Source organism: Rhipicephalus sanguineus, chromosome 1 (assembly GCF_013339695.2).
Source record: "Rhipicephalus sanguineus isolate Rsan-2018 chromosome 1, BIME_Rsan_1.4, whole genome shotgun sequence".
Taxonomy (NCBI): Eukaryota; Metazoa; Arthropoda; class Arachnida; order Ixodida; family Ixodidae; genus Rhipicephalus; species Rhipicephalus sanguineus.
The window spans coordinates 300,521,885-300,542,417 of NC_051176.1; the positions used below are offsets into that span (position 1 = coordinate 300,521,885).

General features: G+C 48.1%; 1 protein-coding gene across 1 annotated transcript in view; it reads right to left on the reverse strand.

Annotated features, from left to right (window-relative positions):
- The window catches only part of LOC119379368 (MICOS complex subunit MIC60), a 106,232-nt gene that overhangs the window by 76,615 nt on the left and 9,084 nt on the right, over window positions 1-20,533 (reverse strand). The window contains exons 5-6 of the mRNA XM_037648680.2: window positions 17,005-17,071; window positions 1,000-1,086 (exon numbers count right to left, since the gene is read on the reverse strand). Coding sequence (XP_037504608.1) covers window positions 1,000-1,086; window positions 17,005-17,071 — 154 coding nt within the window. The remainder of the gene's footprint in view (window positions 1-999; window positions 1,087-17,004; window positions 17,072-20,533) is intronic.

Consider the following 20,533-nt stretch of genomic DNA (forward strand, 5'->3'; position numbering starts at 1 on the left):
ATGCAATGTGGCCTTCCATCATCACAACACTGTTTACGGCATCCGCTGCGATACTTATGCCACAATAGCTCTTCCGGCTTTGGATGCAGCCCAAGGCTTGAGCAGACGAGACTCTCTGCTATGATCTCTTTCGCCTTTTGCTTATCTCATGATCTGCTGTAGACAGCAGATCGTGGGTTAGAGCCACAAGGCATGTATAAGCTGAGTTACACTAGAAGCTAAAAGCTACTGAAATTAGAATGTCTACCACATAGAAGTGTGTTGTAAAGGTGTTCCGGGCACTTTACCAGCCTTACAATTTACTCAATTACAGTAGACATTCAGTAAACGAAAATCTCTTAAACAGAACTGCCCCTAATATGATTGGTTTCATATTGGATTCTGCACCCCTGTTCGTCTCTCACTAAACGAAACTCCTGTTAAAAGGAACACGTTTTTCTGGTCCCGTAAGGCGAGAGTCTACTGTATATCCGAATGTATAGTAATTACAGAATCTGTTATATGGCAAAACTCAATCAATGGAAGGGATGAGACTATCAACATACCACTGCAAGTTGGTATGCTATATCCGAATGTCTGTTGTAAGCAGCTCCGCTGTAATAAGATCACTATATACTGTATTCAATGTAGTGCATGCCTTGATTCAGCGGTTGATTTGGCGATTTTGTTGTCACCAAGTGGCAAGTGACCAGCATGAGTAGCCATGGAGGCATTTGTATTAAATGCAACAACCTCTCATTTACCTTGCAATCAAGCGATCACGATTGTGCAGGAAACGCATGTACCGACTTGACTAGTATGTATCTTGCTAGCGACCTCATCTGGCAAGAAAAAGGATGTCGCTGCTTGCTTCAGGATATCACAGAGCTCGCTCTCCATGATGCTGAAGCCAACAGAAGCTATTCGGAACTCCGAAGAATAGGATAAATTTTCAGTGAAATAAATTGAAACTGACAGTATTTTTAATGCAAATAAAAGTTATGCAAATAAAAGACACACCAAAGTTGAGCCGTTCATTCCGTTCCTTGATGTCTTGTAGTTGTCTCTGAGCCTCTGCTTCCAAATCACGAGGTGACGGCGCCTTCTCTAGAAAAATAAGTTGCAATAGTCAGGACCACCCATAGCACACATTCCAACATAGTCGTAAAGGTTATGCCAAACTGACTGATCATGAAAAGACATTGCGATTCTTAAAACTGCAGCAAACGGAGCGCATTTGAGGAGTAAAAAACCATAAAATTCGGAGCGCTTTGGTGCCGTTCTGGGAAAGCTCCCCCCCCCCCCCTACTTTGCTGGTAATTTGGACTTGCTGGGGGGGGGGGTGCTTGCTCAGGTTTTACAGTATGCATCAAACTTTCATGTTAATTTCACACAAAATTTCACAGTGCATACAAAATGTGATGAAGAAGGTGGGGAAAAAGCTGCATTCATTGCCACTTGCTTCTCTTGTGCACAGTGTGCACCGAACGAAACACGTCCATTTAGGGCTAAGTATTAATAAACATATTTTGGTTTTCTGCCATCTTCAGTACAGGTCACATCAGCATAATATTTGCTCGTACACCTACATCAGAGCCAACATCATTTTTAGTGGCCAGACTCGTAGCAACATGATGTGATTATCTCGAGAAATTGCACATACGAAGTGTTACACTTAAAAAAGTTTTGATGTCACTTTTCATTTCGTGAGCATTGTACATTTTAGAAGAAATGTTTAACTGTGAGGCCATGCATAAGACATTACTGTTCTGTCAAAGTTATGCAAAAGCTTCAGGGTTCTAGTGTGATTTTGAGCTCCTTTCTCATTGTCTGTGCTGATTAGATTGATTTTTTTGGGCCCAGTGCATTTTAAGCTAAATCATCTTGACACAGCATAGATATTTAAAAAGCAGCATAGATAAAGGCAAATGTACAGGCACTGAGATGCCAAAAAAGTAAATACAGTAGACTCTCATTTGTGGGAATCGAGCGCGCCCTCCCCTTTGGCGCCTCGTTCCCCAGCTAGCGCGTGTGTTGGCCCCGCGCGGCTCGAGCGCCGGGGACCGCCGTTAATCGGCAGCGCCAGGCCTCTTTGTCTGGTGTGAGCCATGCGTCAGCTTCCCGGCGCGCGAGCACACGTCCGGGCATGCCTCGACATGCTCACATGCTCACGCCACCCTGCTAGCCTACGTCACTGCGCTGCGCCTGTCCTCATTGGCCACCAGTGACAACCCCCTTCCCCCTTGAGCTCGCTTCTGTCTGCCGCGGGCTTGCCCGCGGGAGATGCTCTCAGGCTAGCACGAGAGGTTGACGCGCTGCTCTAGCAGGCGGCTTCTCGTTCGTGTGCTCGACCGCTGCCCTTTGTGTGGTAGTCGTAGCGCCGCTGGCAAGCGTACTCGATCGGCCTTGCGGAGTTCCCTTTATGGCCTGCAAGCCCGCGACTGTCGTACTGTGCTGCATCTTGGGTTAATAAACCCGTGCTGTTTGTTGACCTCCTGCCTCGAGTGCCTTTCCTGCGCCGTACAGGAGAATCGACGAACCCGGCCGTAGCGTCTTTGTTCGCTGCGGCAGTGGAGAACGTCGCGTCCCTTGCCGGTCACCTCGTAGGGTAAGCGTCTCGCAAACCTATCTCCACATAACTGGCGCCCAACTTGGTTTCGGCATGGCATCAGAGCAGTCCCCCTCGAGGCGCTCGTTCCTGCTTGATCCCATGGCTACGGGCTTGATCTCGTTCGATGCGGACGACGCCGGCAGCACGAGGTAAGCTCGCCTTAGCGGCCCTCGGCTTTCGGCCACCGGGAGAGATCCCGTATTTGGGGCTTCCTTTGGTGATAACCACTCGAATGTGGACTACAGTCCTAGCCTCACCAGTTTCGGGTTTTCTCAGCTGTTCGAGACACACGCGGAGTGCGTGCTTTCGGGCCCCTCCAATACGTCGTCTTCGCTCGCTGGCCTTCCTTTGTTAGCAGCGCAGCTGAGTGACCAAACCGCTGCACCAGAACGTCCCTGCCTAGGCCACATGGTGCTGGCGTTCACACGCTCGCTGGCCCGTCGTTGTCACGAGCGTAAAGGGTTGACAGTGTCGTCCGCGAGCCAGCTCGCATAGGCGACACCGTCGCCGCGTTTTCCAATGATCTTTTTCTGCATGCGCGCCTTGGCGACGCTTTCAGCAAATGTGAGCCACCGTGCTCTGTTGTCGATTCGTTTGCCTGTCGCATGAGGCATCATGCATCCGTCGGTGCGGAAACCCTTCTTCTCTGTGCCGTTTATTGGCCCCTTTGTGTATGGCGTGCATGGCGGAGAACAGGCGCACGACCCTACAACGGCGGCGCCTGCCTCGGAGCAATTAGCGCTGCACACAACTGCGGCACAACTCCAGGCAAAACATTGCCTTCCATCTCGCGAGCAGAACCGCTGTTTCGTGCGGTGCTTCGCGGTTGGTTGTGCGCTGGGAGAATCGCGCGCGCCGACAGCGCTTTGTACATCTCCCGGGTCTTTTGCTGCCCGTGATTCTCGGTCGCGTCTTTCTCGCGCACACGGGTATCGTGAATGACTTCCTAAGCGGTGGCTACAGGGTCGTCCCTATCAGCCCCTACAACCATTTGCAACACTCGTAGTGGCTACCGCTGCCTTTCAGTACGGGACGCCACTCAAGATTTCGCTCGCCGTAAGCTTGTCTGCTATGTCACCGTAGTGCCATTGGTGGAGGAAACGGACCCCATGGCGCTCGTCTGGCCTAAGCGCTTGCGCGAGCCCTCGGGCCGCCTCGCGCTGGGCGTTGACTATGCAGCGATACAACTTTGTTGTGCGCTACCGGAAAGGGAGATTAAACGTCGTGGCTCACGCCTTGTCGCGTGCCCCCGTTTCGGTGTGACGCTTGTGTCCGCCACTCCCGAGAGCAATCGCACCGGTTAGACTCCGGGGCCTCTGGCTCCAAGGGGTCGAAAGGCGCGAACCCCGACGGTGAACTGACTTTCAAGTCGATCGCCTCGGGTGAGCACGTCACTTCAGCCGGTATCCTGTTAAGCAGAGAAGAGATACCGAAGGCACAGCAGAGCGATCCGTTTTGGGCTCCAAGAGCCGCGCTCCCAAGAAGCGGGCGCGTATTGACAGTCTGGTATTGCTGTCGGCGCCGTGTGCCGTTTACGCAGTCTGGTATTGCTGCGGGCACGTTGGATTCGCATCTGTTTGTCGCCGGCGGAATTCTCCTGCGCTCCACATCCCACCGGAAGAAGCTCAAAAGGAGTATTTTTAAGGTGGGGGTACCCTGCAGTCTAAGGAAAGTCACCCTCGGCTATTTCCACGACTCGCGGTTGGCCGGACATGCGAGTGGCCGTAAGACTTTCTAAAAGTTGTGCCGCTCTGCTACCTGGCCAGGCATTAAACGTGACGCTCTTCACTCCACGTGTGGCAATGCGTGAAGTCTCGTGCGGGCAAGCCCCCGGGCTCATGCAGCCGCCCCCAAACCCTTTCGTTGCCCGCAGTAGCGACTTGGGAGGGGGGGAGGCGGTCACACAACCGCAGGAAAACCGTAAGGCTAGCCCCAAGTCACGCCACCGGTAGAACCTGTGGAAACGCACTTAAGCAACCTTTCTCCCACTAAAAGGTTGCTGGACTGTCTTCCATACCATGACAGTGAATGGAGAATAAGCGCTAAGGTGCGGTGGCACACGTCTGGAAGTGGTAGAAGGCCCTCTTGGCCGAAAATACCCTCTGACGTGTTGTCCAAGCCATAACCTGGCAAGCGCCCCCTTTGTTGGGCAGCACTGTCAGGCAGGCACCCTTTTTGGCGAGCCGGCTATGCTGGGGGCACTCCTGTCCACTCCTGCATCGCCCCGTCGTCTCCCTGCGCCTGGCTCTACCATGCCGCCAGCCTGTTGCTGAACCTGTGACCTGCTGTTCTCTGGCCGTACCTGCGGGGGCCTGGTTCCTGCTTTCTGTCCTGCAGCCACCACCACCCTGCCTTACCCACCTGGCAGCTTCGGCAGCCGCCCTCGGCTGCTGGTTCGCCCACTCAAGCTTTGGCCCAGGCCTGAGCGTGGTCGCTCCGGCCTCCGTTACTGGCTGCCTGCTGTTCCTGTGTGGCCCCCGTCCCAGCGACTTTCGGCAGTTGGCTGCCTCACGCAACTGGCAGCCACGCCTCGTACGTTCCCGGCTGCCAACTTCTCCAGTCCGGTGAACTTCAAGCGGGCTGGCTGCCCGCCCTGGTGCAGCTTCGCCGCGTTCCTCCTGGGCTGCGGACCTTCTTCCCGGCGGTGGGCTCTCCCTGGTGGTGGAACTTCTGGAACTTTTGGTGGAACTTTTGTGTGGCCATGGCCGACTTATGGACTTGTACCTTCGGGAAGACGACACCCCCTGTTGGACTTTGCCCCGTTGGCCAGCCCCCTTGCGGCTGAGCTGACCTTGCCACTTGGCCTCAGACAGCCTCTTTCACAGGCTGGCCTCGGTCTTTAGGAGGGGGGAATGTGGGAATCGAGCGCGCCCTCCCCTTTGGCGCCTCGTTCCCCAGCTAGCGCGTGTGTTGGCCCCGCGCGGCTCGAGCGCCGGGGACCGCCGTTAATCGGCAGCGCCAGGCCTCTGTCTGGTGCGAGCCATGCGTCCGGCGCGCGGGCACGCGTCCGGGCATGCCTCGACATGCTCACATGCTCACGCCACCCTGCTAGCCTACGTCACTGCGCTGCGACTGTCCTCACTGGCCACCAGTGACAACCCCCTTCCCCCTTGAGCTCGCTTCTGTCTGGCGTGGGCTTGCCCGTGGGAGATGCTCTCAGGCTAGCATGAGAGGTTGACGCGCTGCTCTAGCAGGCGGCTTCTCGTTCGTGTGCTCGACCGCTGCCCTTTGTGTGGTAGTCTTAGCGCCGCTGGCAAGCGTACTCGATCGGTCTTGCGGAGTTCCCTTTATGGCCTGCAAGCCCGTGACTGTCGTACTGTGCTGCATCTTGGGTTAATAAACCCGTGCTGTTTGTTGACCTCCTGCCTCGAGTGCCTTTTCTGCGCCGTGCCGGAGAATCGACGAACCCGGCCGTAGCGTCTTTGTTCGCTGCGGCAGTGGAGAACGTCGCGCCCTTTGCCGGACGCCTCGTAGGGTAAGCGTCTCGCAAACCTATCTCCACACATTAAACGAAACCTGAAGGGACCAAGAAAATATGCTCTGTTTAACAGGAGTTTAACTTATTGAGAGATGCACAGGGTTGCAGTATTCAGGTAAGAAACGAATCATATTAGAGGCAGTAGTTCCATTTAAGCAGCAATTCCGTTTACTGAGAGCCTACTGTATAGCATACATTACTTATCAATCTTTCAAAGGTGGTTGCTACGTTGCAATGGACAAAGGGCATAACGCTGACTTGTATAAGCTATCGGATGTCATAAATGCAGTTATGCTGCTGCACAACTGTGCTCTAGCTACTGATGGGCTATGCCAAGCTTTGGCTATGGCACAGCTCTGACATGCTATCCCTTGCTTAGGCTATGGCCGCATCTCCTGGTGCTGCATTTTCCAACTATTCTTAAGACTTAGTATTCTAACTATTCTTAAGACTAAGTAATTCAATCTTAAGCATCTTTTACCAACACATGTGGTCCTACATTATTCTAAATGATCCATTTCATATTCCATTATTCTGGCCCTTCATCCTAGGTTCAGACATGGCTCGGAGGCCATCGTACCACCATCTTTGCCGAGTTTTCACACTCAGCCTGATACAATCGAAGAGCAAAATGAAATGTAACGCTTCACTATACGAGCTACAGTGGCACCAAAAAAAAAAAATTAAAAAAAATAATTGTTGGGGTTTTACATCCCAAAACCACGATATGATTATGAGAGACGCCGTAGTGGAGGGCTGCGGAAATTGAGACCATCTGGTTTTCTTTAACATGCACTTAAATCTAAGTACATGGCCCTCAAGCATGTCACCTCATTAACACTGATAGTTGGGTGAGTTGTTATGGGTTCATGATTAAACTCAGCGCAACGGACACGATATACAAACGAAGAATACACGAGGACCAGCGCCTGTCCTCGTGTATTCTTCGTTTGTATATCGTGTCCGTTGCGCTGAGTTTAATCATGTCACTTCATCCCACGACCTTCGGGTCAGCAGTCAAGCAGCATAACCACTAGACCACCATGGCAGGTGGTGCCAAATAAAATTCTGGGAATATTATTACGTCTAAGAAACAAAGTCTTTTTTCATATATTCAGCAAAAAACCATAACTAAATCAATGCACATAAAAAAGTTTCCATCACTCTATTGCTGCCCAAAAATTATTGCTTGCTTTTTCTTGAAAAAATTCACTGAAGAATTTAAATTGAAAATGCAGAAATATAAGCTGGGGATGGGTCGATTGCAAAAGCAGCACAAAAACTGAGATGCAGGCACAAAGGAAGGCAAGGAAAAGAACCAGCACTTCACCTTTCTGTGTGCCTGCATCTCACTTTTGGTGCTGTTCTCACAATGAAAAAACGCAACCTTCAAACAGTTGACAGCCTCCTAAATGAGAAAGGTAGACTCCTGCTCACTGATCTTGCATGAGGCCAGAATGAAGCAGCAGTGAGCAGGAGATGACAGATAGGCAGGGAAAAAGAATAAGCAGAGCGCATGGCTCAGCTAGTAAGCTTTGCACTGAGCAATTGCTTGCTGCCACGTAATAAAGCAACCAGCCCTACTGCCTAGACCCTGCCCTGTTGCCTAGACAACCTGTCTACTGTGAGACAGAAGTGACTGAAGCCTACATACCCTCATGCATTGTAGAAAGTTTGTTGTCCGCTACTTTTCATTTCCTATCCTCCTTCGTGGGGATAATACTAGCAACAATAACCAATGGTGCTCTTCGTGCATGGCATTTGGCAGATGGGTCATCACTAGATCACTAGATCAATATAAGGGCCCATTAAGTACAACCTCCTCAACAATAAAAAAAAGCACATACTAGTACCTTAACAGCGCACTATAATATCAGCATGTCGAAGACTGAGCTTTTCCTTGCTTGGTTTATAATGCTATCTCTTGCTCTTATCACAATAAAACCTTCCAGTTCCTAGTCAGTGCTTAGTGGTTTTCGTCACGAGCCATGTTAAACCAACTAGCTCAGCCCTTCCAATATCTACAAATAAGATGCTACAGAGGAGATATAAAATAAAAGCATTTGGAATGACTTGAGAGATTAAAACTAACAGAAAAACATTTAAGTGCAGTCTAACCAGCAGCCAGCCACAAAAGTTTATGGGACACAGAATTTGTGAGAGCTTAATTCATGTGAACCCTTGGGCACACAGTATTAAAGTTATAATATGTAGTATCCATTAGGTAAGTTGTAAGAGCCATGCCTGAGCAAACATAACACGAAGGTTGTGGGTTCGGTCCCCACCGGCAGGCCGTTAACTATTCATCCACTTTCATTCTACTTAATCTAATAATTACTACATTCAATTAAAAATTACAAATAACCCCCTTTACTTTCCTTGGTTTCACACAGTTGTGTCAAAGAAAAATAGGTTCCTCGATCCATTGCCCTTCTTTAGCTCTTGAATAACCAAACCACAAATTCAAATTTGCTGTGGAACTGGTGTGCAACAAATTTGTCACAGACTGTACATAAGGAGCAAAATCAGCCACTGGAATGTTATTTCTGGTGCAATGGTGCCACATAAAGTAAACAAGGGCCAAAAAAGTGGCCATAGGCATCATGTCCACTATGTACTTTTCCAGATCTACTCTATGTGGCACCATTATACCAGAAATGTAAGAATATTAAATACCTAGTGTAACTTTAAGGGGGGACGTGGCACTTAGGGAATGAAAATCAACCAAAAAATCTAGTTTTCGCTGGCCATCTCTGCACATTCCAGACATCATTGTGCACCTAGTTACAAATTTTGATTGCTGCATACCATCTTCTTCTATCCAGATCTTACTATAAAAAAAGCAATACCGTGCATCCTCCCCTTTAAATTGAGGGCAAATGGCAAACAATTTTTCATGCTCTTCCTGTAATGGAGGAGCAATATCTTTTGTTCTGTCTGGGTTATCATTATGATTTCTTTTTCACTGCTAAGATAAATAGATGCGATGTGTCGTAAGGCAAATTTTGTTATAGTACTTTCTTAAGAAAATGTTCTAAATCAAGGTTTTGTTTTGAGTATTAATTGGGGCGTTTTTTAAATTGGGTGCAACAGCCCACAACTCTGCTTGGAAATGTCCTAAAGCAATGATTTATACTTTACGACACACTACAAACATTCTCAATGTATTCTGTGGATTGTACATTGGTGTGCAGGTTGTGGTTAATTAGCTAATTAGGCCTTAAACGAAGAAGTAGGTGTTTGTGATATTCTGGAAACTACTTATCATAGGAAAAAAACAATTGCATATTTGAAATCAGCACACAAATATTCTTAAACTCTGAAAGTTCCATCAAAATCGATCAAGAATTAGAAAAAAAGTTTTAAAGTGCCACGTCTCCCCTTAAAGGAGTACTGACATGAATTTTAAATTTTTTCGGGTTGTTGCTCTAAATGAAAGCACGGGTGTCGAGAACCCTAAAAAAGAGTGTCGTGGTGCCTGGGGATGCATTGCATATATTTTTAATACCGCTTCTTTCAACCAGCAGTTTCGGTTTCGGTTTCGAGAGGGCGGCTTCATAGTGACGTGTCAAGTCTGCCCGTGACGTCACTGGCAGACTGCAACCCACGAAATGTGCACCTGCTGTCCTTTGCAGTCAGTCGAACGTGGTTCATGATGAGTGAACTGTCGTCCAGTGCCTCCGACAGCAATTTCTGTGATTTAGGCTGCATGCAGAACCCAGATTTCGCAAACCAAGTGAGCCGACTTGAAACGTCATATGGCTCTCCGTGCGGTGAAGCTGCCTTGCAGATGCTGGGAGATGAAAACTTTAAAATCAAACTTAAATATTTATACGTGTTTCCCGGATGCGGTGTGGGGAGAGCGTTAACACTACATGCCAAGGAAACCAAAAACGTCCGTTTTGCTGCACTTCAAAATCGTGTCAGTACTCCTTTAAGTACTTTTATACTGCAAAGTACCACTATGTATATGTGCATTACCCCCACCTCCGTCAGTCTTATTGTGGTATACAGTCGAAACCTGCTATAACGAAATCCCGAGGGAACGAAATTCTCACCGCAATGAAATATTTTCGGAGCACCGGCGAACGCCCATAGGAGTCAATGCATTTCGTAACTCGCGACTACGAAAGATATTCATACCGCAGTCCCTCATTAATGAAATTTTTGAAACATGAGTGCGCAAATAACCTACTCTCGCAACTACATTCGAAAACTGCTGAAATGCATTCATGCTACACTTCAATTGTGCAAAACTAACGCTACAGCACACTTGAGAAGCAGCCGCCATCACTGTTTACAAAAAAACAAAGCTGGCGACGATGATGATGATGATGGCTTGCCGAAACACCTGCTCGTTATCGCAGACTACGTAGCCAAATCCACATTCCTCATGGAGTTTCGTTCGTTGGCTTGGCTCTGTGCTTGGCTTTGTCGGCTTTGCGCTGATGGTCACGTGTGTGGAGCCATTTGTGGAGCGTTTGCTTGGTCGCTTGGTGCATTGTGAACTGTGTGTTGCGATTGCTTCGACCGATTTCACTGCCTGTGAAGATGCCGCCTCCAACAAAAAAGCGGAAGTTCATCATGCTGGAAGATAAGGCTGCAATCAAAGGGCAGGAAAAAAATGGACATTGTCGAAGAATTCGACGCTGCGTGCAGCTCGCTATCCACGATTCTGCGCTGATCCAGCAGAGCCGGAAGAAGGTTTGCCTGTAGGGGCACTTGATTCAGTGACAGCGCAGTGCCAGTGACAGCGCAGTGCCGCCGTCACTGACCAGTGCATGGGGTGAACTTTGTGCCGTGGCAAACGAGATTCCCGACCAAGAGGCATGAAATTGCTGCATGGTAAGGCTCACCAAAGCAAACTTACTGACTTTTGGAAATAAAATGCGTCTTTTTGTAAATTCCATGTCTTTTCTGCCACATTCTCGCGCCAACGAAATTCCCGCAAGAGCGAAATTTTGTGCTTTCCCCGCCGATTTCATTATTGCAGGTTTCAACTGTATAAAGAATTTGCACAAAGACTAGTTGCCATTCTATGGCATATACTACACTCAAACCTCGATATAACAAACACAGATATAACGAATTAAATGAAGAATAGTCTTGTCATAGCTACAATGTTACAAATAAATGTTTATAACAAATTTTCGGATATACCGTATAAACGCGTGTAAGGGCCGCACCCCGTTTTTTTTGAAGCGCATATTCTAAAAAAAAAAAAAATCCGCGTAAGGGCCACACCCACACTTTCCTCAACCAATACGTATTCAAAATGCGGAGATAACTGATATTTATTCTCCAACCAAAGTTACGAAGACACGTAAAAACCCGACGTTTCGGAACCAGCTCGGTCATCCTCCCCGCTGACAAGGGCAACTCAACGGTGGTGTTGGACAGCCGGGACTATGACCGGAAGATTTCGGCCCTTTTAGAGGGTGACGCATATACGCAGCTAAAAAAGGATCCGACGAAGCAAACTCAGACTCAGCTAAACAAGCTACTCTCCGAAATTTTCAAGCACCACCCACAATCAAAAGCACTCTACCTAAGTCTAATCTGCCGCAACGGCTCCGCACCGGGTTTCTACGGACTACCCAAAATTCACAAGCCTGGCGCCCCCCTCCGACCGATCGTCGACTTCACTTCCTCTCCATGCCGAGCCCTTTCAAGCTTCCTGCACCGAATCATCGCCCCTCTCACCCAGAAGACCCCAACTCATGTCCGCGACTCCAGCCACTTCGTGCAGCTAGCATCAGAGGTGAGCATCGACGAAGACGAGAGCCTGGTCTCGTTCGACGTCGTATCTTTGTTCACCAATGTGCCGGTACCCTCATCTGTATCCTGTGCCCGTGCTGCTATTGAGGGTGACGATGGCTTGAGTCAAAGGACCCCACTCACTATTGACGAACTCTGCCGCCTACTGGAATTCTGCCTGTCCAGCACGTATTTTTCCTACAAAGGAACAATCTTCAGGCAAAACAGTGGAACCGCAATGGGAGCCTCCATCTCCGTCACAATGGCAAACCTGACCATGGAACATATAGAAAGGGAAGCACTTGGCTCCTTCTCGCCGCGACCCAAGCTCTTTCTTCGCTACGTGGACGATTGCTTTTGTGTCGTGAAGACATCTGAAATTGAAAACTTCAGACTGCACCTAAATTGCGTTCACCCAGCCATACAGTTCACGGTCGAGTGTGAACGCGACCGCACCCTCCCCTTTCTCGACGTCCAGGTGGCAAGAAGGGGCAGTGACTTGGAGTTCTCCGTTTACAGGAAGCCGACGCACACCGGCCGATACCTTCAATACGATTCGTCCCATCCCTCCACCCACAAGGCCTCCGTTGTGTCCACATTACTTCAGAGAGCCAAAAAGATATGTTCCACTGACACGGAACGCCGGAAAGAAGAGGCCCGCGCAATTGCGGACCTCAGAAAAAACGGTTATCCCAGAAATTTCATTCGATCCGTCGCCCGCCGCGCAGAGAAAAAGAGGTTACGCGACTCCCAGCCAGCATTGACGAACAGCTCTCCAAAACGCGTGTCGGTCCCATACGTCCAGGGAGCCAGCGAGGCGTTGGCTCGGATTTTTAGAAAAGAAGGCGTGCACATCGCGCACGTGCCTTCATGCACGCTGGGCCGCTTCCTTCCCCGCCCGAAAGACCGACCAACAAAGGACAGGGCGCCCGGCGTCGTTTACAAAATACCGTGTGCCGACTGCCCCTCGTCATACATCGGCGAGACCAAAAACTTCCCCGAACGAATTAGGCAACACGTCAACGACGTCCGTAAACTCAACAAAGAACGCAGCGCCGTCGCCGAGCACGCAGAGACGTTTGACCACAGAATAGACTTCAACGGAGCCGCCATCCTCGAAAGTGAAACCAAGTGGAGGAGGAGGTTACTACTGGAGTCGTGGCATATACAGAGGACCACTCAAAATATCAACCGTTCACTCGGAACTCTCCCCCCGGTGTATGCGCATGGGCTACGCTCCTCGGTAATGCGTGGGGTCGTTAACCGCCGCGAGAGTGCCTTAAAGAGGCCGCTGCCAAGCCGCCGCAGTCCCCCCTGAGGAAGGAACCGAGCTGGTTCCGAAACGTCGGGTTTTTACGTGTCTTCGTAACTTTGGTTGGAGAATAAATATCAGTTATCTCAGTTTACTTACCCAACCAGACAGACTTCTGTCTAATGTTTACCTTCGTATTCAAAATGCGCGCGCGCGTAAGCTTCTAGGCGTAGTCGATAGATCATGCTATACATGATTTATGTCTCTGGACTGGAACATAAGCTCCTAGCATCCAGTATCGGCTTCTCATTCACCCACCTGTACGATGGAATGTCCGTGACTTGGAAGCTGCCGGGTTTAGTTTATGCTGACGACCTGGTCTTGCTAGCCGAAAGCCCAACGGACCTGCAACAACTGGTCACCCTCGCTGCGACCCATCTGTACCACCTGGACCTGGCCTTCAATGCAAAGAAGTCTGCTGCGCTACAGTTGTCAGGCTCCTACCCTACTGCCGACATATACCTGCCAGGAGGAGATCAGATACAATGGGCCAGTGAATATCGGTACCTCGGGGTGGTATTGAGCACCTCTGGTGACTTGTTGGGGTTGAATGTAGAAAATCTGCGCAAGACTTCGCAGAGAGCAGCAAACGTGCTGCGCCGGAAAAGCCTATGGGGATGCAACCGTTTCCTCCTCATCCGCGACTTGTGGAAGGCTGTTCACGTCCCAGGCCTCACATTTGCCAATGCCATACTGTGCCTCAGTGCGACATCCAGGCAGTGGCTGGAGCGTGGCCAACGGGAGGTGGGCCGCATGGCCCTTGGATGCCACGGGCGTGTCGCCATAGAGGCCATTCAGGGTGACCTGGGATGGTCCTCATTTGAGGCGCGCGAGGCGAGAAGTAAGGCTACATACGAAGGACGCCTGCGACTCATGGACGACGAACGGTGGCCCAGGCGACTGTTCAGATATGCGAGCCTAACCGGCACACAAACGCAGTGGTGCAGGCGCCTGGGCAACCTGAAAAGAAAGTTTGGCTTCTCTGCAAAACCTGTGATTGAGGACAAGATGTACAAGTGGGCCCATGCCGTGAAGACGCAGGTGTGTGAGGAGGAGACGGAGCAGTGGCGGCGTGCCATGGAAAATAAATCCACACTGCTCACATACCGCACTCACAAGGCTGACATTGGCACGGAGCCCCTTTATGATAACAGCGGTGGCAGTGCACTCCTTTTTGAGGCACGTGCAGGAGCTCTGCGTACATTGGCAACCGTCGCAGGTTCGACACATCTGTGGACGTGGCCCGGGCCATATGCCGAATATGCGGCGTTGAGGAGGAGACCACAGAACACCTCGTCCTCCGCTGCGCTGACCTGTGCCCGGGTCACGGAGAGGGCACCACTTTCCCGCTGGCACTGGGATTCCGAGGAGATACGGCGAACACAGCGGTGGCCAGAGCCGTCGACGTTACAAAACAGAGATTGGTGGAGTGGTGGCGCAGAACGCGCAGACAATGCCGACGCGCAGACAATGTAGACGTTCAGACAATGTCAATGTAGCCGGTCTGAAAGGAGACACTGGCTGGCTGTTGCAAACGTGACATTTCGTTATGTGTGTGTCTATGACATTTTTTTTTCTTTCTTCTTTTTTTTTTTGGTTAAGGCACCTGACAGCTGCCTACCCGTTACAAAGGGCAGGACCACAATTCATCATCATCATCATCATCATCGTCACCAGAGTATGTATATATATATTTTCGATTTTATTCGGGTTAAGATGTTCGTGAAGTGGGCTAAAAATTTTAATTTTTTTATTAGTATTCATAGACTCGCCAACTAAAGGTTAAAGCAGGATTTTATCTTTAGCTTCTCACATCTCTATACCAACGCGCTATCGGCGCTATCCATATCGGCATTAGCATCACCAACTTTGGCATGGCGTTCGCGGCGGCGTTCGGTTTGTGCAGTTCAGCCAGCCATTTGCTGTAGTTTTCTGCACTGTTCGATGACCTTTGGGCTAGCTTGTTTTCTACACGGCGTTCAAGTTTTGGCAAGAGGGGCAAGTACCTGAATAGCTACACTGCTGGCTATAAGTTGAAGGTGATCGAGTATGCTCTCGAGCATGGGAAACGTGCCGCCGGCAGAAAATTCGACGTTGACGAGAAGTGTGTTCGACGTTGGTGTGCTCAAAAAGAAGCCTTGCGAAACACCAACAGCACTAAGCGCGCTTTCCGAGGAGAGCAGTGCAAGTTTCCCGATTTGGAAGAAGACTTGCTCCGCTATGTGACTGAAGTGCGGAATGATGGTCTTGCACTCGCAACGGACATGCTGCGTGTGAAGGGACTAGCCTTGGCGACTGTACTTGGGTGGATCCTATCTGCGTGGAGCTCGGTGTCGACGGACATTGTGTCCCGAAGTTTTAAAGTCGCCGGGATATCTAACAGCTTGGATGGCACGGAAGATGACTGCTTGTGGAGTGACGGCGCTTCGCAGCACACCATCTCATCTCGGACTCCAAGTCTGAGGACTCGCTGAGTGACGACGATTGAGCACGTATGTCGCAAGAAAGGTCGCATACTGCAATAAACGCTCTTCGTTCGCTAACTGGTGCGTTTTTACTTAAAAGAAAAAAATGTCGCGTGTATGGGCCGCACCCTGAAAATTGGCCCTCATTTCTTGAAAAAAAAGTGCGGCCCTTACACGCGTTTATACGGTAACTAAGTTAGTTTCGTGGCAGATGCAACTTTGTTGTAATGAGGTTTGAGTGCATAATGAGGTTTGAGTGTTTGTTATAATGACGTCCGAGTCTAGGAGCAACATAGAAACATTGCAGTTCAGTAAAAAATAAAAACTTAAAGTTTTGCAACTGTATTGTGGACATTATATCAGTTTGTTAAAACATACGAATAAAAAAAATTCGGCAGATCCCACGCGTTGTGAGAATCTGTTTCATGCGAAGCAGCCAGCAAGTATTTCTATGCTGTATTTTATGGCTTCGAGCCAAGTGTTACGAGGTGGATCGACGTGTTTTTGTAAGTGTAGTAGCTGTGTGCACATCGTGAGCTCACCAGGCATGTCGACGACGACAACACTGGCATTTAAAGGGTAACTTATTGTGTGATGTAACGTCAGCCCTAACGAGAGTCGGCTAACGAGAGTCAGCTAAATACTAGGTATAAAAATTGGTACGGTTTCTTGGCCGCATTTCGGAATACAAACAAAAGACAAAAGTTCAGCAACAAAAACCGTTTTCATGACGACAAATACCAATTCAAATTGAGCATTCAACAAATTCAAGGTTTTTCAAGGACTGGTCCGAAATTCAAGGTTTTTAAGGGCCTTGAAAACAGACTTTCGATTTTCAAGGGTTTCAAGGACATGTACGCACCCTGGTTAGTATTATCGAAACTAAGTGCACTTTACAGTGCGATGATGTGAATATCATACGTAACTTTCATTTGCGTATTCCTCTGAGGTCGAGCAACGCTTGAACGTAGCTTGCTGAATCATAGGAACACAAATGTAATGTTTATTATTATTAGACTTCTATGAAAGCGGAGCTAACACTGGAACCACAATAGACGTTAACCCGGCATGACGGCTGAATCATTGGAGTAGTACATATGCAATGTTCCAACCGACCGAGACAGACAGAAAGATAGAAACGGTCAAAGTGACTGGGGTTCACTAAGAAATGCTTCGCATTTAATATAGTAATCTCCACCTATGCAAAAAGAATTTGCATGTATGCTCCATCCAATTAAGACTGCTCATTTTTGCGGCATCAAGTAGTTCTACATGTTTAAAGAGTGGAATTTTGCATGCTAGACATGGGTAAACCAATTCAGTATTCATTAAATTCTCTCTCATACCTTTTCATGATAGCATTATGGTATACGCAAGATAAGGAATAAAGGCGAAAGCAAACCTTTTACGGATGTGTGTGAAGGGGCAGTAATTGGAGGTGGTGGTGGCAAAGAAGGCTTCAGTTCACTCTGCAGAAAACATGTGACATCATAAAAATCACTGCTTCAAGCAGCACAATTTGTCACGATAGACAGCATGACAATGACCACATGCCTAGAATACTGGCGATAAAAGGATAGGTGACACACAAATAAACTCAAATCATGGTACCACGTAAGCAAAGAAAAATTGGCACATGAGCAACTGAAGACAAAAAACTCATAACTTGGAACCTGTTATCACGATCTAGTATTGGTTATAACTAGAAACCGGATTTTAGGGAAATTAGTTTTTTTCCTGTTTCAATATTTTGTCAAGATGTTTAGTACTATTTTTATAATGCCTGTACATGCCCATTTTACACATCAGTGCCTTTAGTACAAACACAATCCACCTCTTTCATTTTCCTGTGCTGCCCTCTGCCGTTTTGGTAGGGGTTTGGTAGGGGCCGGGACAACCGGTATTGCCAGAAGCAAAGCCTCCAAGATGAAGAAACCTTTCGAGACTTTTCTGCTAGGGGAGAGCGCATGCGCCGAGGCATCGTAAAAAAGGCGGATTTACCTTTCAGTCTTGCTATTGAGTGCTGTTTCAGAGGCTGAATTCAAGAAGCTGTTAGTTTTAACTAATGCTGTCAGAATAGGAAAATTTTGGATGCGAAGAAAATTTTATTAAAGTGTTCATGTGAATCACATACTTTTCGAATACTTCCATGTTAAATTACTAAAATAAGGTACTGCAAAATATGGCCTAAAAAGTAAACGTACTGCACAACTAGTGTACAATGACACAGTAGTTATCCACAGAAAATAGAACTCTGGTCCAAAAGGTCAGTCCAAGAAATAACTGTGCAGTAAACAAGACTCAGTCATTCTTGGGTGCTCATGCTTTCCCTAGCATGAAGCTTAGTGTATTTGCACAACTGCAGGTAGGCCTATTTTATTTAAACTTAGAAATCTGAATTAGTGGATTGACTTACAATCGCAATCAAAATGTGTGCAGTTAGCAACAGCAAGACAAAGAGAAATCAGGGAAGCTTCAGAATGGCCACAACACAGCACATGATTATTCCGTTCAATCTGGCTTTTTCACGATGCCCCTGTACGCGCGTCCTTCCCCTAGCAGAAAAGTCGCGAAACATCTCCATCTCTGAGGCTTTGCTTCTATCAATACCAGTTGTCACAGGAAAATGAAAGAGGTGGATTGTTCGGAAGGTTTTTTTTCTGTTTTTTATTTTAACTTTTACCAGACGCACCATATTCTAGGCTCTTCTGGGAGTGCTGATTGTTGATGGAAAAGCCACTGTTGTAATCACTAGCAGCACTCCTGAAGGCAAACGACGGCTATTTGTTCGGTGGGCACCGAGAGCTGGTGAAAGACCTCTTTTTGTTGGGTCTAATACGTTTTCATGACGCCCACATTGGCCGCTTGCACACATATACGCTTTGGGTGAGGATACCTGCCAGGCTTCAACCAGATAACGCAGCAACGGCACACCTATCAGTACGGTAACGGTGGTGCCTTTCTATTGGAGGTAAGACTAAACTTCAAGACAAGACAGATATCTCTCACTGCTGTGGCAACTGGTGCTTTGTGGGAAACCCAAATTCAATGACACATGGGTGTGTCCAACTCGGTACACCTGACCAGCTGTAGGACGCGTGCGATAGAGGTGCTTTCCTCTAGCCGTCACTGACCTACTTTCGCCGTGCGACTAAATCATTTCGAATTTCCCACGGAGTGACCGATGTTATAGCAACGAAAAATAAAACCTTTTTTTTTTTTAAATCTGGAAGTTTTGTCATACCACTGATAGACATCCACTACCATCACTGGAACATGCTGGTCGATCGCAAGCAAACCGAGGAATGTCCCCCCCTAGAGAGTACAGTCAAACCCGCATATATCTAATTCAATATACAACTTTTAACCCCTTGAGGGTTTTCGCCGTACATGTACGGCAGAAGCTTCCTGGTACCAAAGGGTTTTCATCGTACATGTAAAGCATAGCGTTTATTTTTAAAATGCACACCTTTTTCGATCACTTCTCTTGCTTGGCCTGTGCTGCCACACTTCAGGAATACGTGGAATTTTTTTCATGCGCCGATGTGTCTCCGTTGATTTTTTTTTTTTTTTTTGCTTCCCAAAACTGTGCGCCGGCTATCGCATGCCCATCCGAGCGCGTTCGCGGTGCAGCTGGTTTAAAGTGCGCCCCTTTTTCGATCATTTCTCTTGCTTTGCATGTGCTGCCACGCTTCGGGAGTACGCGGAATTTTTTTAAGGGACACTAAAGAGCAAAACGATTTTTCTTGCATTAGTAAAGTAGTCTTCCACGATACCAAAAACACCACGCTTGCTGTGAGAAGATGCTTAATAAGTGAGAAAACGCGCAAAAAGAAAATACAGGTGGCGACGAAACCTTGGAATTCCTGCACCATTTGCCGTGACGTCACACATTTTTGACGGTGCCTGCTTCGGCCTACGTAGTTCCTAATCGGTTAAATCGAAGTACATTATCCTCTGAGGGGGCCAGAGACTTGAAATAACGAGTTTGTGAAAATTTCGTCGAGCCAGTGGCGCCAAAATACGTTAAATGCTCTTTGAAACCTTTTACATTACGAATTACAATGTTCGGCACGAAATTTAAAAATGAAACTTTGAACTTGGTTTTCTCCTCTATAATAAACCTATGGTGGTGAAATAAACTACACAAGAGTTCTCCGAGCACACTTTATCAATCTAAACCAATTAATTCATTGTTTCTCTTTAGTGTCCCTTTAAATGCGCCAACGCACCTCCGAGCACCGATGTCTCTCCGTATTTTTTTTTTGCTTTCCAAAGCAGCGCGGCGGCTTTCAGTTGCGTATCAGAATGCAAACACGCGGTCTGGCTGGTTTCGGTTTCGTCCTTCGAGTGGTTTTCGCTTCTCGCGCCCGCAAAGCCGATGGCTGTTTGGTTTCTGATCTCTCAAAGGGTGACCGCTTGTTACTGTCTCGTAACAAGCGGGGCGCGATTACATCTGTTTCCGTGCGGTGCTAAATTACACAAACGACGCCGCCATGATTGCGTTTCCTGTTTTGGGGTCTCGGAAAAACTAACAACGTCTTGTTGGCGATAAGACGAAGGATTACTGTAGCTTTTTCACTCTTTTTGCTTTGCGGACGGGCGCACAACCATATAGTTTTCTTCCGTGCGCTCACTGACGCAGTTCGCTTACGCTATGGAAGCGCGCGTCGGTTGCTCTGCTGCCGGTGAGTCGAGCAGCGATTCTTCCGATGGGGACTATTCCTTAAGTACCGAATCAGAATCTGATTCAGTGGATTTCAGTTTGTCAGACGAGGATTTTTTTTAGAGCTGTGCGAATAGCAAAATTTTGGGTGCGAAGCGAATTCGAATATTGAAGTGTGAGTGCGAATCGAATCGAATATTTTTCGAATATTTCTCAAATATTTATAGAATACTTTTCGAATACTTCGAAGTGAAATTGCAGTAAA